The 14,863-nt window shown below is 42.8% G+C and overlaps 1 protein-coding gene across 3 annotated transcripts in view; it reads left to right on the forward strand.

The window, feature by feature from the left end:
• xpnpep1 (X-prolyl aminopeptidase (aminopeptidase P) 1, soluble) overlaps positions 1-14,863 on the forward strand; it is an 89,473-nt gene that overhangs the window by 66,605 nt on the left and 8,005 nt on the right. For all 3 annotated transcript variants that reach the window (XM_080205874.1, XM_080205876.1, XM_080205875.1), the window contains 2 exons: positions 3,630-3,803; positions 9,973-10,049. In XM_080205874.1, the coding sequence (XP_080062000.1) occupies positions 3,630-3,803; positions 9,973-10,049 (251 nt within the window). The remainder of the gene's footprint in view (positions 1-3,629; positions 3,804-9,972; positions 10,050-14,863) is intronic.

Raw genomic sequence — 14,863 nt, forward strand, 5'->3', positions numbered from 1 at the left:
AACATATGTAATATTAATTCCCTGGCTCGTTCACCAAGGCAATGCTTTGTGCAATGGGAGTTGACCTGCCTGGTTTGAATTTGAACAAAGTTGGGAAGTTAACTGTTCTACATTCTCCATGACAGCGCCTCCATCAGTCAGAATCCACTTGTTAACCAATCTACACTTCTTTTATTCTTTCATGGGGAATATGCATCATTGGTGAAGCTGGCAGTTGTTGCCCGTCCATAATTGCCCTTGAAGTGATTGGCATTCTAGGCCATTTCAGAGGACACTTAAGAGTCAACCACATTGCTGTGGGTCTGCAGTCACCTATAGGCCAGACCAAGTAGTGCGGCAAGTTTCCTTTCCCGAAAGACATTAGATGGGTAGATGGGTTTTGTTCTCGTGCAATATCAATTATTGTTCTCCCATTGAAAAATTCTTCTGTGCTATCCTGATACGTGCAAGAGGGAAAGCTTTGATAGCATGTCTCTTTTTTCAGTAAAGTCAATCAATGTGGTAGGAAAGAACTGTCAGTGCTTTATAATTATTCAGGTTTAGTTGGGAAGCAATATACTGATGTTATGAGCTCCCAAAACAAGACAAGACCTGAGATGCAAGATGCTGCCCCTCTCAGTTCTGTTCTTTAGCAAAGATTTCATCTATGCTTTCAACCCAAAAGACAGTCCCCCATCCTTCTGACTTACATATTCAGTTCCTCTGTCTCATAGTAAAACAGTAAGAAGTCTCACAACACCGGTTAAAGTCCAACAAGTTTACTTGATAGGAAACCCACAAGCTTTCGGGGTTTGTCCCTTCGTCAGGTGAGTGGATAGTTCTGGTCTCAAGCAGAGCATAGAAAGGCACACACAGTTTACAGGCATTGCCACATCATATTAAAATGACAGAAATAACCATGGTTAGTGGGGGTTCTTGATTGGCCTAGAAACAAGGCACTAAAGCATACATTAAACTTGGTTAGAGTTTAGCCGACGGCCAATGTACTGGGAATTGGAGTGGTAAGGCACAGAGTGGACAGTGTCATTGGATTGAGCACTGAAGTAGTCACCTTCAGAGGTTTTAATTGAAAACAGTGAAGACTGCTGAAGTAGGGTGGCATGGTGCACAGTGGTTAACACGGCAGCCTCACAGCATCAGGGTCCTGGGTTCCATTCTCGGCTTGGGTCACTGTCTGCGCGGAGTCTGCACGTTCTCCTCATTTCTGTGTGGTTTGCTTCCAGGTGCTCTGATTTCCTCCCACAGTCTGAAAAGCATGCATTAGTCATACCAAATTCTCCCTCAGTGTGTCCAAACAGGTCCTGGAGTGGGGCGACTAGGGGATTTTCACAGTAACTTCATTGCAGTGTTAATGTAAGCCTACTTGTGACAATAATAAATAAACTTTTAAAAAATGCCGTCTTATTGGGAAAGTGCAGTTGTGCTGCTTGTTCTTTTCCAAACATCATATTAGAATCTCAAATGTAAATCCTGGTGCATTCCAGATGTTCTTCACATGTTGGCATCCTTCCTGCTTTAAACCAATTGAATAGCTTCTGCGCTACAATTGACTAAGCGGCTGATTAGGCAACTGCGGTATTCATAAGCATTCATTCTGTCTCAGCTTATCTGTATCCCTCAGCACTGCAACCAGACCCTGTCATTCACATTGGCTTCCAGTTCTTTCCACACCGTTCCAAGGCACTTGGCCACCCCAAACCCACTTTCAAAGCTTTATATATTACTCCCAGTCAATTTACCAAGAGCTAGCACTGACACTGAGCTTTGAGTGTAGGTTATGTCTCTAGCTGCCTCACAAATAGGCGTCAGGAAAATGGAGGCTGCAAAAGGGAGATTAGGAGGTAGGTTGGAGATAGGTCCTGAGGAGAGGCAGAAGTTAAGTGTGGGTCTGAAATGGCTGCCAGCCACACTGCAGGACCTGTTTGGATACACTGAGGGAGAATTTAGTACAACCAATGCACATCTTTCAGACTGTGGGAGGAAATCGAAGCACCTGGAGGAAAACAGAAATGAGGAGAACGTGCAGACTCCACACAAACAGTGACCCAAGCTGAGAATGGAACCCAGGTCTCTGATGCTGTGAGGCAGCCATGTTAACCACTGTGCAACCATGCTGCCCTACTTCAGCAGTCTTCAGTGTTTTCAATTAAAACTTCTGAAGGTGACAATTTCAGGGGCAGAGACGGAGGGGGGCAGTGCACAGAAGTCCAGCCAGAGGAGAATTTGAAAAGTAGGGTGGGGAATCTTCATGGGGAAATTTACAGATGAGAACAAAGATTTAAAGACTTGTAGGACCTGGAGCCTTGTGTGAAAGTCATGGAAGTGAGACAGAGATAATATGTGGCAGAGCAATGGGAAGGTTGTAGTTTATGATGGAGTGGGGGAATAGAGAGTTTTGGAATGGTCATCCCCAGAAACAATGAAGGCATGTGTGAAGGTCTCCGTGGCACCAGGACTGTAGTGAACAACGTTGTCCAACCTGTGGCAAGTGACTTTGGTGATGAGTGGATGAAACTGAGCACAGCACAACAATCGTGAACAAAGTGATCCAACACGAGAAAGTGGTGGTGGTCAGGAACAGTGATAGGGCTGCATGATGGAGACTTAAGACCATAGCTTCACAGAACATTCAAACTGACCAGTTCTGTCAGCTCACTGGCTGACCGCCCTTCAGAAACAACAGACTTTGAGATAGTAATAGGCCAAGTAGCTGTCTATGAATGACAGGAGCTGAATCCTAGATTCTCCACAGTGCAGAAGGAGGCCATTCAAGCCATCAAGCCTGCATTGACAACAAGCATCCAGGCCCTTTCCCCATAATTCCACATATTTATGGAGCAGCATGTTGGCACAGTGCTTCGACTCCTGGCTTGAGTCACTGTCTGTGTGGAGTTTGCATGTTCTCCCTGTGTCTTGTGGGTTTCCTCCAGGTACTCCGGTTTTCTCCCACAGTCTGAAAGATGTGCTGGTTAGGTGAGTTGGCTGTACTAAATCCTCTCTGTGTACCCGAACAGGCGCCGGAGTGTGGCGACTATGGGATTTTCACAGTAACTTCATGCACTGTTAATGTAAGCCAATTTGTGACTAATAAATAAATAAACTAAACTCCTAATCCCACTGACACTGGGGGGAAATTTAGCATGACCAATCAATCTAACCCGCATATCTTCGGACTGTGGGAGGAAATCGGAGCACTGGGAAGAAAAACACCATGCAGACACGGGGAGAACGTGCAAACTCCACACAGACGGTGACCTGAGGCTGGAATTGAACCCAGGTCCTTGGCGCTGTGAGGCAGCAGTGCTAACCACTGTGCCATCGTGCTGTCCTTCAGTGTAATGAAGTCGCAGTCAGCTGTGATTTTGAAAACTGTGGCACTGGGGCCATTCTCTTTTGCAATCTCCTGATTTTTCTTCACGTTTGCCAGTACTGTAAAGCACATAAACTAATCTTCTTTTCTGCCCTGGGAAATGTCTTATTTTCCTAATAGAATTCCACAAATGTATACTGGCTTGTTTCAAATCCTGTGGAACATAAGTGCTTTGTGATGAATTCCTGACACAGTAGTGAGGTCCAATATATAAAACTCATTTTAGTATGATCACCTCTGCTCTGCTTCTTCCTGCCAGGGCACCTACTGGACTCTTTTGCAAGAGCCACCCTTTGGGATCATGGTTTGGATTACCTGCACGGAACTGGACATGGAGTTGGATCTTTCCTCAATGTTCATGAAGGGCCTTGCAGCATCAGTTACAAAACATTGCTGGATGAGCCTCTTGAGGCTGGAATGATTCTGAGTGACGGTGAGTAAAGGGGATGTACGATGTTGAGCCGCAGTGTTGCAGATGAATGGGCAGGCTGCCAGGAGAAAAGGATATCCAACCTCCAATGCTGAGACAAGTCCACAAGGCCCCCTGACGCTGGTGATGTGTAACCTGTTTTGCAATTTCCTTGAAAACTGTTCCCGTCCGTTGTCAACACAGGTGCTTGAGTTGTCCAGAAGTACCCCAGATGACGCTGTCCAGCTTTGACAAAGGGTCATCTGGACTCGAAACATCAGCTGTTTTCTCTCCTCACAGGTATCGCAAGCCCTGCTGAGATTTTCCAGCATTTTCTTGCTGGTTTCAGATTCCAGCATCTGCAGTAATTTGCTTTTATACCCCACTGACCGTGTGCAATGGATAAGAACAATGTGCTAACCAAGCATGTACGATATACGTTATAGTGTCACACTAAATAAATAAATTAAAAAAGCAAGCCTGTAAGAAAGTGTAGTATTGGTTTCCTGTCACCAGATGCCAGTATATCATAATCTTTGTGTCGTCTATTATAGAAAAGATTCTCAGACTCCTTCTGAGGTGTAATTCTCTTGTGTCACATAGATTCCACCATGTTACACAAGTATATTTTCTGTATAAAAAATAATTATACATGTAAACATGTATATTTATTTTTGTTTTACTTACAGCTTGATTGCTACCTTCCACATTCTCTCCACCTAACATTCGCTCTTCTGCACACTCGCTCTGAGATTCACGTAATTACCCTTCCAATTTTCAAGCTTTATTCTACCTTGAGTAGTTTAAAGAAAATGCACATCCTGTAAAAACTCTCCCTCTATCTCTATCTCTCAATCATTTTTTGGCCACTACCGGCACCCTCACCCACAGGGATATCCCTCAGTATCCGAGCATAAAGTGATTCACGTGCACTCCCTCTCTGTCTCTCCCTACACTTCAGCCAAAAACCTGTGCCAACACCAGTGCTCCGAATGTGCGTGATACCAAATAAACCTGTTCGACTTTAACCTGGTGTTGTGAGACTTCTTACTGTGCCCGCCCCAGTCCAACGTTGACATCTCCCCATCATGAACACCAGGAGACCCTGGCTCTGTTCATTAGCACTAGGAGGGGGTGGGGGTGTTCCTTGATTGAAAAGACATCTCGCCCCCATTGGGCCTGTCCTGATTTTGATCAATCTAATTGCAGGTATATTTCTTGTGCAGTCTCTGATTTTTTTTTCAACAGTGTCTAAAGGGGCTGGAAACCCAGGTGTTAGTGCATTCATAGAGTACAATGGACATCCAGGGAGTGAAATTCCTCCTGTCAACATCTTTGCAAAAATGTTCGCGTTTAAAAAGTAGATTTTCTCGCAAAATAATTTTGTTTCTTTCCCTTCCCCCTCCCTTCCATGAACGAACAAAAAGGCAACTCTTCAGTCAGCAAAACGGTAATATTTTTTGAGATGCAGAGTCAAACCCGTCAGCAAAGTCTGTACTTGACAGAAATGTCAGCAATAGAGGGGTGAAAATGAGGTCTTCTTCAATCAGGAGCTGATTAATTCAGCATATTGGCATGAATAATTTCATAGTGCTTTTTTTTTCCTCCACTAAAAAATTCTAGCGTGTTAAATGCAGCATAAACTTGAAATACTTCTCATTAGTTTAATGTACTCAGCCACTTCTGGTGGCTATTTCTAATATTACTCACATTTTTGATGTTGCTGTTGTTTAATCCAGCTGAATTCTAGGAAATTTCTGGGTGTCTTCTGCCTAGCAGTTGCCCAGGTCATAACAGGTTGGCACAGTGGTTAGCATTGCTGCCTCACAGTTCCAGGGGCCTGGGTTCAATTCCTGGCTTGGGTCACTGTCTCTGTAAAGTTTGCACATTCTCCCTGTGTCTGTGTGGGTTTCCTCCACGTGCTCCGGTTTCCTCCCATAATCCAAAGATGTGTGGGTTAGGTTGATTGCCCATGCTAAATTGCCCCTTCCGGTCCTGGGGTACATAGATTAAGGGGTTAGCAGGGTAAATATGTGGGGTTAAGGGGATAGGGCCTGAGTGCAGGCTCAGTGGGCTGAATGGCCTCCTTCTGCACTGTAGGGTTTCTATGATCAGTGACTATTGTTCATTTACCTTGTTGCTGCGTTGTGAGGTGTTTGCTGTAGACCTAATGTCTGTCACTCTTCCCTACATAACAGCAGTTAATTTCATAAAGTAACTATAATGTGTGAAGTGCTCCAAGCTGCCTTTGGGAGTCTGAGACTTTTTTCTATTTGGGCTCTGGCACTTTGCCAGAAAATCAACAGAAAATGCTGCAGAAACTCAGCAGGTTCTGCAGCATCTGTGGAGAGAGAAATATGATTAACATTTTAAGTCTGTATGACTCTTCAGAGCTAAAGGGAGGGAGAAATGTGATGCATGCTATACTGTATAAGTAGGTGAGCAGCTGGAATGGATTCATTGATAACGTACAGTGCAGAAGATGGCCATTTGTGAGTTTGCACTGACCACAATCCCTCCCCAGGCCCTCTCCCCGTAAGCCCCACTTACTTTACCCTATTAGTCCCCCTGACACTAAGTGGCAAGTTAGCGTGGCCAGTCAACCTAACCTGCACACCTTTGGACTGTGGGAGGAAACCAGAGAAAACCCACACAGACACGGGGAGAATGTGCAAACTCCACACAGACAGTGACCCAAGCCAGGAATTGAACCTGGCCCTTAGCGCTGTGAGGCGGCAGCAGCAGTACAGTAGAAAGTCAGTAATGGAGACATTGCAACAAAGATGTGTAGATCATGAGGCAGAGGAACTGTGGCAGTGTGACAGACCAGAGAAGGTGCTTAAAATGGCATAAAGGCAAGATATCAGAATGCATTAATAGGAGAACAAAGGTGAGTGCTCAGTGAATACAAAACCAAGAAACAAGTGACAGATGGCCCAGTGGGGGATGGAGATTTTACATTGGGACCAAAAAATGTTTTGGATATTAACAACCAAGGGTCATGATGGAGGAAAAATGTCACAGTCTAAAGTTGTATAACTCGATGTTGAGTCTGAAGGGCTGTAATGTGGCTAATCAGAAGTTGAGGTGCTGCTCCTCCAGCTTGCATTGGGCTTCACTGGAACATTGCAACAGGCCACAGATTGACATGTGGGCAAGAGAATCAGATGCAGGGTTGAAATGACAAGTGACAGAAGGTCATGTTTGCGGACTGAATGAAAGTGTTCCACAAAGGGGTCACCCAGTCTGCATTTAGTCTCCCTAATGTAGAGTGGACTGCACTGGAAACAGCAAATTCAGTAGACCAGATTGAAAGAGGTGCAAACGATATGTTGCTGAATGGAGTGTTTGGGGCTTTGAACAGGTGGGAGGGAGAGGGTAAAGGGTTACACCATCTGCAATTCCAAGGGAAGGTGGCATGGGAAGGGGATGAGAAGCTGGGGGTGATTGGGGAGTGGTCCCTATGGAATGCTGACCGGAAGGGTGAGGGGAATATTTGTGGTGTTTTGTGGTGGCATCGTGCTGGAGATGGTGGAACTAGCAGAGGTTAATCCTGTCCTCGCCTTCCACCTCACCAGCCTCTGCGTTTAAAGGATCATCGTGACTCTGCTCCAACTGCATCACCTCCTTTGACACAGTATAAAATCCATCACATTTCTCCCTCTGTCTAGCTCTCAAGAATGGTCATAGGGACTCGAAAGGTTAACTGTTACACTTTCGATCGATGCTGTCAGACCTGCTGAGTTTATCCGGCATTTCCTGTTTTTGTTTCAGATTTCCAGCATCCGTAGTATTTTGCTTTTAGTAAGTCTGCATTGCAGAGTGTGGATGTATTCACAAACAGATTAAGTAAGCAATATAGTCAACTGTACAATAACAAATTTCAGCAACTTACACCATCTATCTCTGTTAATAATCCTTATGACAAACACTTTCATATCTTGTTGGAGGGCACAGTGAATGCATACGAAAAAATATTAAATGAAATATATTGCTTTGCACACAAGATGGAGGTTAATATTTTCCAATGGCAACTTTGTAATTTATAGTTTTGATACCTTCTCACCGTCACTTCCTTGCTCTCCTTGGGCCACATTGAGACTTGTGGGATCTACTGTCTCTTGTATATAATTTGTGTTTAATTATATGCAGGTGGAGAGCAGTAATTGTGGGCTTCACAAGCACATTTAGAGAGACACCTAACTGTGGCGCAGTTGGAGTTAGGCAGTCCTACTTTGTAATGTTTCACAATCTCAACAAATGTTAGACTGAGACAGGTTTCCAGAATCTGTTATTGAATACAGGAGTTGGAACGTCTTGTTGAAGAAGACATTGGTAAGGCCACATGTGGAATTTTGGTCAGCCTATTATAGAAAGGATATTATTAAATTAGAAAGAGTGCAGAAATGATTTACTAGGATGCTACTGGGACTTGATGGATTGAGTTATAAGGAGAGGCTGAATAGACTGGGACTTTTTTCTCTGGAGCATAGGAGGCTGAGGGGTGATGTTATAGAGGCCTATAAAATAATGAGGGGCTTAAGACAAGGTAGATAGTCAATATCTTTTCCCAAAGGTAGGGGAGTCTAAAACTAGAGAGCATAGATTTGAGGTGAGAGGGGAGAGATACAAAAGTGTTCAGAGGGGTAATTTTTTCACACAACGGGTGGAGTGTCTGGAACAAGCTGCCACAGGTAGTAGTAGAGGTGGGTAAAATTTAACTTTAAAAAGCACTTAGATAGTTACATGGGTACTAGGGGTGCAGAGGGAAATGGGCCAAATGCAGGCAATTGAGATTAGCTTGGGGGTTTAAAAAAAGTGTGGCATGGACAAGTTGGGCAGAAGGGCCTGTTTCCCTGCTGTAAACCTTGATGACCTCTATGATCTGCCATATTTTGCTTTTATGTTAGATTGAGTGAAGATTGACTCCAGCTCTATCTTTGTTGACTATGACGTCTGCTGCTTAGTTCTGTTATATTGGGGGTTGGTTAGCTCAGTTGGCTGCAGAGCAATGCCAACAATGTGGGTTCAGTTCTCGTACCAGCTGCAGTTATTTGTGAAGTCCCCGCTTTCTCAACCTTGATCCTTGCCAGAAGTGTGGTGACCCTTGGCCTAAATCACCACAAGTCAGCTATGGCCATTTTCAGTCCTATTATAAAATAATCACAAAAGGGGATTTGGAGCAGCCCTGGGATTATCTTTCTAATAAGTTTATATTCTCCACTGTTCTTTCTGTTTATCTTTAGCTTCTGTTTTCTATCTCTTTCTATAACCAGGCGGGTTATTTGATTTATTATTGCCTCATGTATTGGAAATTATTGTTTCTCGCGCGTCATACAGACAAAACGTACTGTTCATAGAAAACATAGGGAGAAGGAAAGGAGAGGGTGCAGAATATAGTGTTGCAGCCACAGCTAGGGTGTAGTGAAAGATCAGATTAATACAAGGGAGGTCCATTCTAAAGTCTGATGGCAGCTGGGAAGAGACTGTTCAGGAGTTGGTTGGTACATGATCTCAGACTTTTTCCCAGGCATACCAATTTGTAGTTACTATCAGAGAAATCCTGACTTGAAGGAGTATATTTTACTGCTCTTGCAAACCTTTCCTTCTCTAAGATATGGAATAGTTGGGGGCTCGCATGTTTTAATGTCTTTTCAATCCAGCGCCAGATTAAGCTCTTGGAGGCTGAGTCACGGAGTTTTGACATTCAATGTCGATAATATATTCTACTTTATGACATGGCACAACTTTGCAAATTAATAGTATGTTGCAGAGTGATGCATTAATGTACCAAAGACATGGGAGAAAATTTAATACAAATGGTGAACTGTTAATGCAGCAGACATCAAAAACCAGTCTGTTCCCAGTTTTTTTGCATTTCATTCCTTTCCCCAGCTAGATACCACTGATTGCTTAATTATATGAGCAATAATGATTAAAATTCATGTTACAGAAGGAATCCTATCATAGGAAGGAGTGCTTTGAAAAGACCAGAATGTATAGCTCAGTAAGACCTAAAAAAACCGTTTCATTGTTATCAAAGCTAATAGTGAGGAAATGAGACAACACATTAAAAATGAATTAGCAACACTCCTTTTGCACTTCATGCAGTAATAGCCATCTGACATAACTAATGGGTACAGTGTTTTGATATCTGTAGGACATTAACTGATAAATCTCTCTTTATTTTTAGAGCCTGGCTATTATGAAGATGGCAGTTTTGGAGTACGGATTGAAAGCATTATGCTTGTAGTTCCTGTGAAAACCAAGGTAGATTATCAGCTCCTGTATTTCCTTCTCATTTCATACTTTGCAAATGTGGATCCTAACTCGAATCCTGTTGACTGGACTCTTCATCCCTTCTGGATGTTAGCCAAGTCTATTTAATCCCCTTGGTAGGATCTGCCTTTTTCTAAAAAAAACTTGGAATGTGTTCAATTGCAGTCAAGAATGAAGGTGTTGGGGAAAGAGAGCATCTTGCTCTGTTTGATGTTGCACTCCCATTAAGCAGCTTTCGTTCAGCTGCAGCCTGGGTTGCATACAGGTCACCTCGCACTGTTTCATATTTCCATTTCCTGCAGCTGCCATCTGTATGACTCCTGAAGTTGATAGCTTACTTAATGCAAGGATTGTTTTGACCGGTTTAGTCTTGCAGTCCTACTTGCAGAGGAAATAGCTCTGAGGCTGCCCAAGCTTTCTCTTGGGTGAGTTAAAAGAGAGCCTTTTGTCTGTAATTGGACTGAGTAGATTTGAAATAGAAATAGGATCCCTCCAGTGCAGAAGAAAGCCAATTAGCCCATCGAGTCTGCACGACAACAAACCCACCGCAGCTCCTTTCCCCACACCCCACACGTTTATCTCGCCAATCTCCCCTACCTACACATCCTGGGAAACTATGGGCAATTTAGCATGGCCACTCAACCTAACCCGCACATCCTTAGACTGTGGGAGGAAACTTGAGCCCCAGAGGAAGCCCATGCAGACACAGGGAGAATGTGCAAACTCTACACAGACAGTGACCCAAGCTGGGAATCGAACCCAGGCCCCTAGAGCTGTGAGGCAGCAGTTCTAACCACTGTGCCACCATGCTGTTGAACTCAGCGTAAGAAAGGTGAACTAGCACACCGAATCCCCCAGTCTCTTAAAACAAGATTTGGGGTAAATTTTACGATCCTGTCTGCCGCGGGTAGGATGGACAATTAAAAGTTCCGTACACCTCTGGTAGGAATATTTGGTTCTTAGGTGGGGCTGAAAAATCCTGCCCTATGAACCCATTAAACTTGACAAAAAGAGCAGAAAACTCATTCTTGATCCTGTCTCTTCTAAAATGAATTACGTTGTGATGGGTCCCACAATATTCTAATTAAATATTTTAACCACCTGATTAGACCAATTATGGTTCTTGCTAAACTAGATACTCTCTCAGTGAGAGTCCATAATAGGACAATCACATGTACCTGAGTATAGAAGATGTATAGTACCGAATCCAAAGTTTTACAGTTTATTTAATAGTGTCACAGGTCGCTTACATTAGCACTGCGATGAAGTTACTGTGAAAATCCCCTAGTCGCTGCACTCCAGCCCCTGTTCGAGTGCAGTGAGGAAGAATTTAGCATGGCCAGTGCATCTAACCAGCAGCTCTTTCAGCCTGTGGGAGGAAGCCAGAGCACCTGGAGGAAACCCATGCAGACATGGGGAGAACGTGCAGACTCCACACAGACAGTGACCCAAGCCGGGAATTGAACTCGGGTCCCTGGCGCTGTGAGGCAGCACTGCTAACCATGGTGCTGCCCTTAAGTTAACTGTGCTTCCAATTTCATGAGCAGCATTCCTTCCACAGACCAGTATTTTGCATTCGAACAAAGTCTGCAACAACAGCTTTGATCTATGTTAGGCAATGAACCAGATCTTGGTGTATAAATAGCAGTAAAGCCATCAGCGCTCACCATTACTTAACAGCACATTTTACAGCAACCCCTGGTGACTGCTTGTGTGCAATTAAACATGGAAATTGGGAAGTTTCTGTCCAAGTTTCCCTGCTGCTCCAGTAGCCTCAATCCCACAGTAGACTTTGAATTGAAATGCACGTCCCATTCCTTCAGCTTTTAATTAAGTTTTTTTTTGCTCTTGTCTTTTTATCTCTCTACTCAATCCTGGTTTTCTTTCCTTCCCTTTGCTTTTTGTATGATTTGACATTGAATTAAGTATTCAAACTGAAACGTTCCAGTTCAGACTTTATCTGACTGTGTAAGGATTCTTCAGTCTAATCGGTTAAGGACATACCCAGTTGCTTGCTCTGTTCTGACAGGTCCCCTGTAAAAGCTGGCATGTTGAAATGGTTCTTGAATCACAGCAAGTTCCAACACAAAAACCCAAGACTCTGGTTAAATGCAATGAATGATTGGTGCTGTTTGTTTACTGCTGATTCTGAAATCTGACCCAATAACATTTTGCTACCATGCAGCGTTCTCTGAATGAATCAGAGACCTCTGGCACATGTTAGGGGGTTGGACCAGAATCCCAAATTGCAAAAGGAAGCTAGACTAGACCCTAACAATTTTTTATTTTTGCATAAATGTAAAGATAGGATGCTTCATTCCAAGAGTAAATCTGCTGACAAATTAGAGGTCTTTTATAGTAAAACAAACCCTATTTAGTAACACAGTTTAAATATAACTCTACCAAAATGAAGCTGCTTAACTTTTAAGAGTTGAACAATAGTTTAAAAAATGAAATTTTCATTTTTGACATATCAGTGTTCCAGTTCGAAATAAGCCTCATTACTGCATAGATTAAATCTATTTTTTAAGTAACTACAGTTACCAACGCAAGCATTCTTGCTTTAATATTTGTTAATCACCTTGGAGCTTTCAAAGAGATTTTGAGTTTCAGAGCAGCTTGCAGACTTCTGTCTTTAAACAAACCCTAGCCAGAATTGAGAGCTGTTTCTCTGCTATAAACCTAGCTCCTCCCATTAGTAACATTATCACATGACCCATCAAATCAATCTAATTAAAAACCCCAGGGAAAATTTTCATCTATAAACAAAAATCCATTAACTCTCTCCTAAGTAAAGTCTACATGGCTAAAATGAGTGATTATCCTGCTTTCCCAGATTCTGAGCTGCATTCCCTCCGCATAAACTGACTGTAGCCAAAAAAAAACTGAATTTTAAAACATTCCCTTAAACATAAAAATAAATCTATAGCAGCCAGTAACAACACACACAAGAAGTGCAAATTGATTTTAATTGTTGTAAAAGGGTTAAAAATACCTGCAATTACACACAAAGAACCCTGCAGTGAAGCTCATAGCGTTGTTGTTGAATTGAGCATTGTGGGCTAGAATGACCTACCTGTTGTCATTAACTTGTGTGGCCTCATGAATTACTTCAGGTTGTCCACTTTCCAGTAATTTGACATGCTCCGATTGAATCCGTTTTATTTTTCCAAGCATTTATCATTGCACCTTACGTAGCAAGCACAGTCACACAATTACCCTTTGCTCTATACCCAGTACAGAAGATACAATAGATTAATTCTAACCTCAGTATTTTTAAAACACTTTATAGGGGTTACTGTAAAATAGGTCAGCAGATATGTTTCTAAAGCCATTTGGAGGAATGATGAGACAAGACAGTGGGATTGAGGCTTGGTAGAAGTCAAAAAATATTATTTTCAGACTACATGTTTCAAGGCTTTTCAGCAAATGTTATCTAGGTGTGCGCCTGTGTTAAATTTCCCAATGCAACTAAATCTGAGATTTATTGTGCCTGAATTTAACCTTCGATTAAATAGCAAAACAATTAGTGACCTCCATTATTTGTTGATTGATTTTAAAATGGTTTGAAAACGATGATTTTGTAGCTATAAAGACAAAACATAAGGCAAAAATTACATATGCAAAACAAGAAATTCATGGAATCATAGAATCCCTACAGTGCAGTAGAAGACCATTCGGCTCATCGAGTCTGCACCAATTCTCCAACAGAACATCTTACCCAGGTCCTATCCCCATAACCCCACATATTTATCCTGCTAATTACCCTAACCAATACATCTTTGGACACTAAGACACAATTTAGCATGGCCAGAAAACCTAATCTGCCTATCTTTGGACTGCAGGAGGATACTGGAGCACCTGGGGGAAACCCACGCACCCATGGGGAGAATGTGCAAACTGCACACAGACAATCACCCAAGGCTGGTCCCTGGAGCTGTGAGGCAGCAGTGCTTACTACTGTGGAATACTTTGTATTGCAGATGCATTGGATAATTATAAATGACCAAATGAGCAAAATTCAACCTCATTCTTGCTTTGTACACCTCACTAATCTCACGCTGTAGGATAGGGCATCACCAAAACCACTAATAAACATTCTGTTCCTCATTACTGACTATCATCACACACTCGCAGTGAGGAGCAAACATCCAAGGTTGGAATTGAATCTGGGTCCCTGGAACTATGAGTCAGCATTGCTAACCACTGTACCACTATGCCGCCCATATTACATGTTTTCTTTTAAAGAATTGGTATAATTGTGGCCCAGTGCGAAGCTGGAGCCTATCTGACCCCCAAGAAGTTGAACAAAAGAAACAAAAATTGCCATTTTCATTTTAGTTAGTTAATTTTGATTTAAATCATCGTGATCCACTTTCTTTTGTTGCATTTGCTCCCTCTCCTGGAGACAGTGGCAGGTTACTCATGCAAACTCCAAAATCACTGTTAGTTTTCCACTGTCTTACACAAGAGGTGCCTCGGCCAGTGTTAGGTGGACCGCGGAAGGCAAAACTTCATGTAGATGCACACAAACCCCATGGTGTAGGCTTCCAATGACTGCTCACTGGGTATGGCTAAAAATTCAGATTGAAATTGAGGCGCTCCTACGCTGTGTGTCTGAATGCCGTGCAAATGTAATTGGGCGCTGAGCAATTATCTCATTGATTTGAAACTGTTTCTTTTGACTGATATTTATCAAATCATGCAACATTCCAGTGCAGATCTTTTACAATCTGTCCTGGGTATTGTAGATAGCACAGTGGTTAGCACTTCTGCCACACAGTGCCAGGTTCCCAGGTTCAATT

This window comes from Carcharhinus amblyrhynchos, chromosome 17 (genome assembly GCF_965287045.1).
Source record: "Carcharhinus amblyrhynchos chromosome 17, sCarAmb.v2.hapA, whole genome shotgun sequence".
Taxonomy (NCBI): domain Eukaryota; kingdom Metazoa; phylum Chordata; class Chondrichthyes; order Carcharhiniformes; family Carcharhinidae; genus Carcharhinus; species Carcharhinus amblyrhynchos.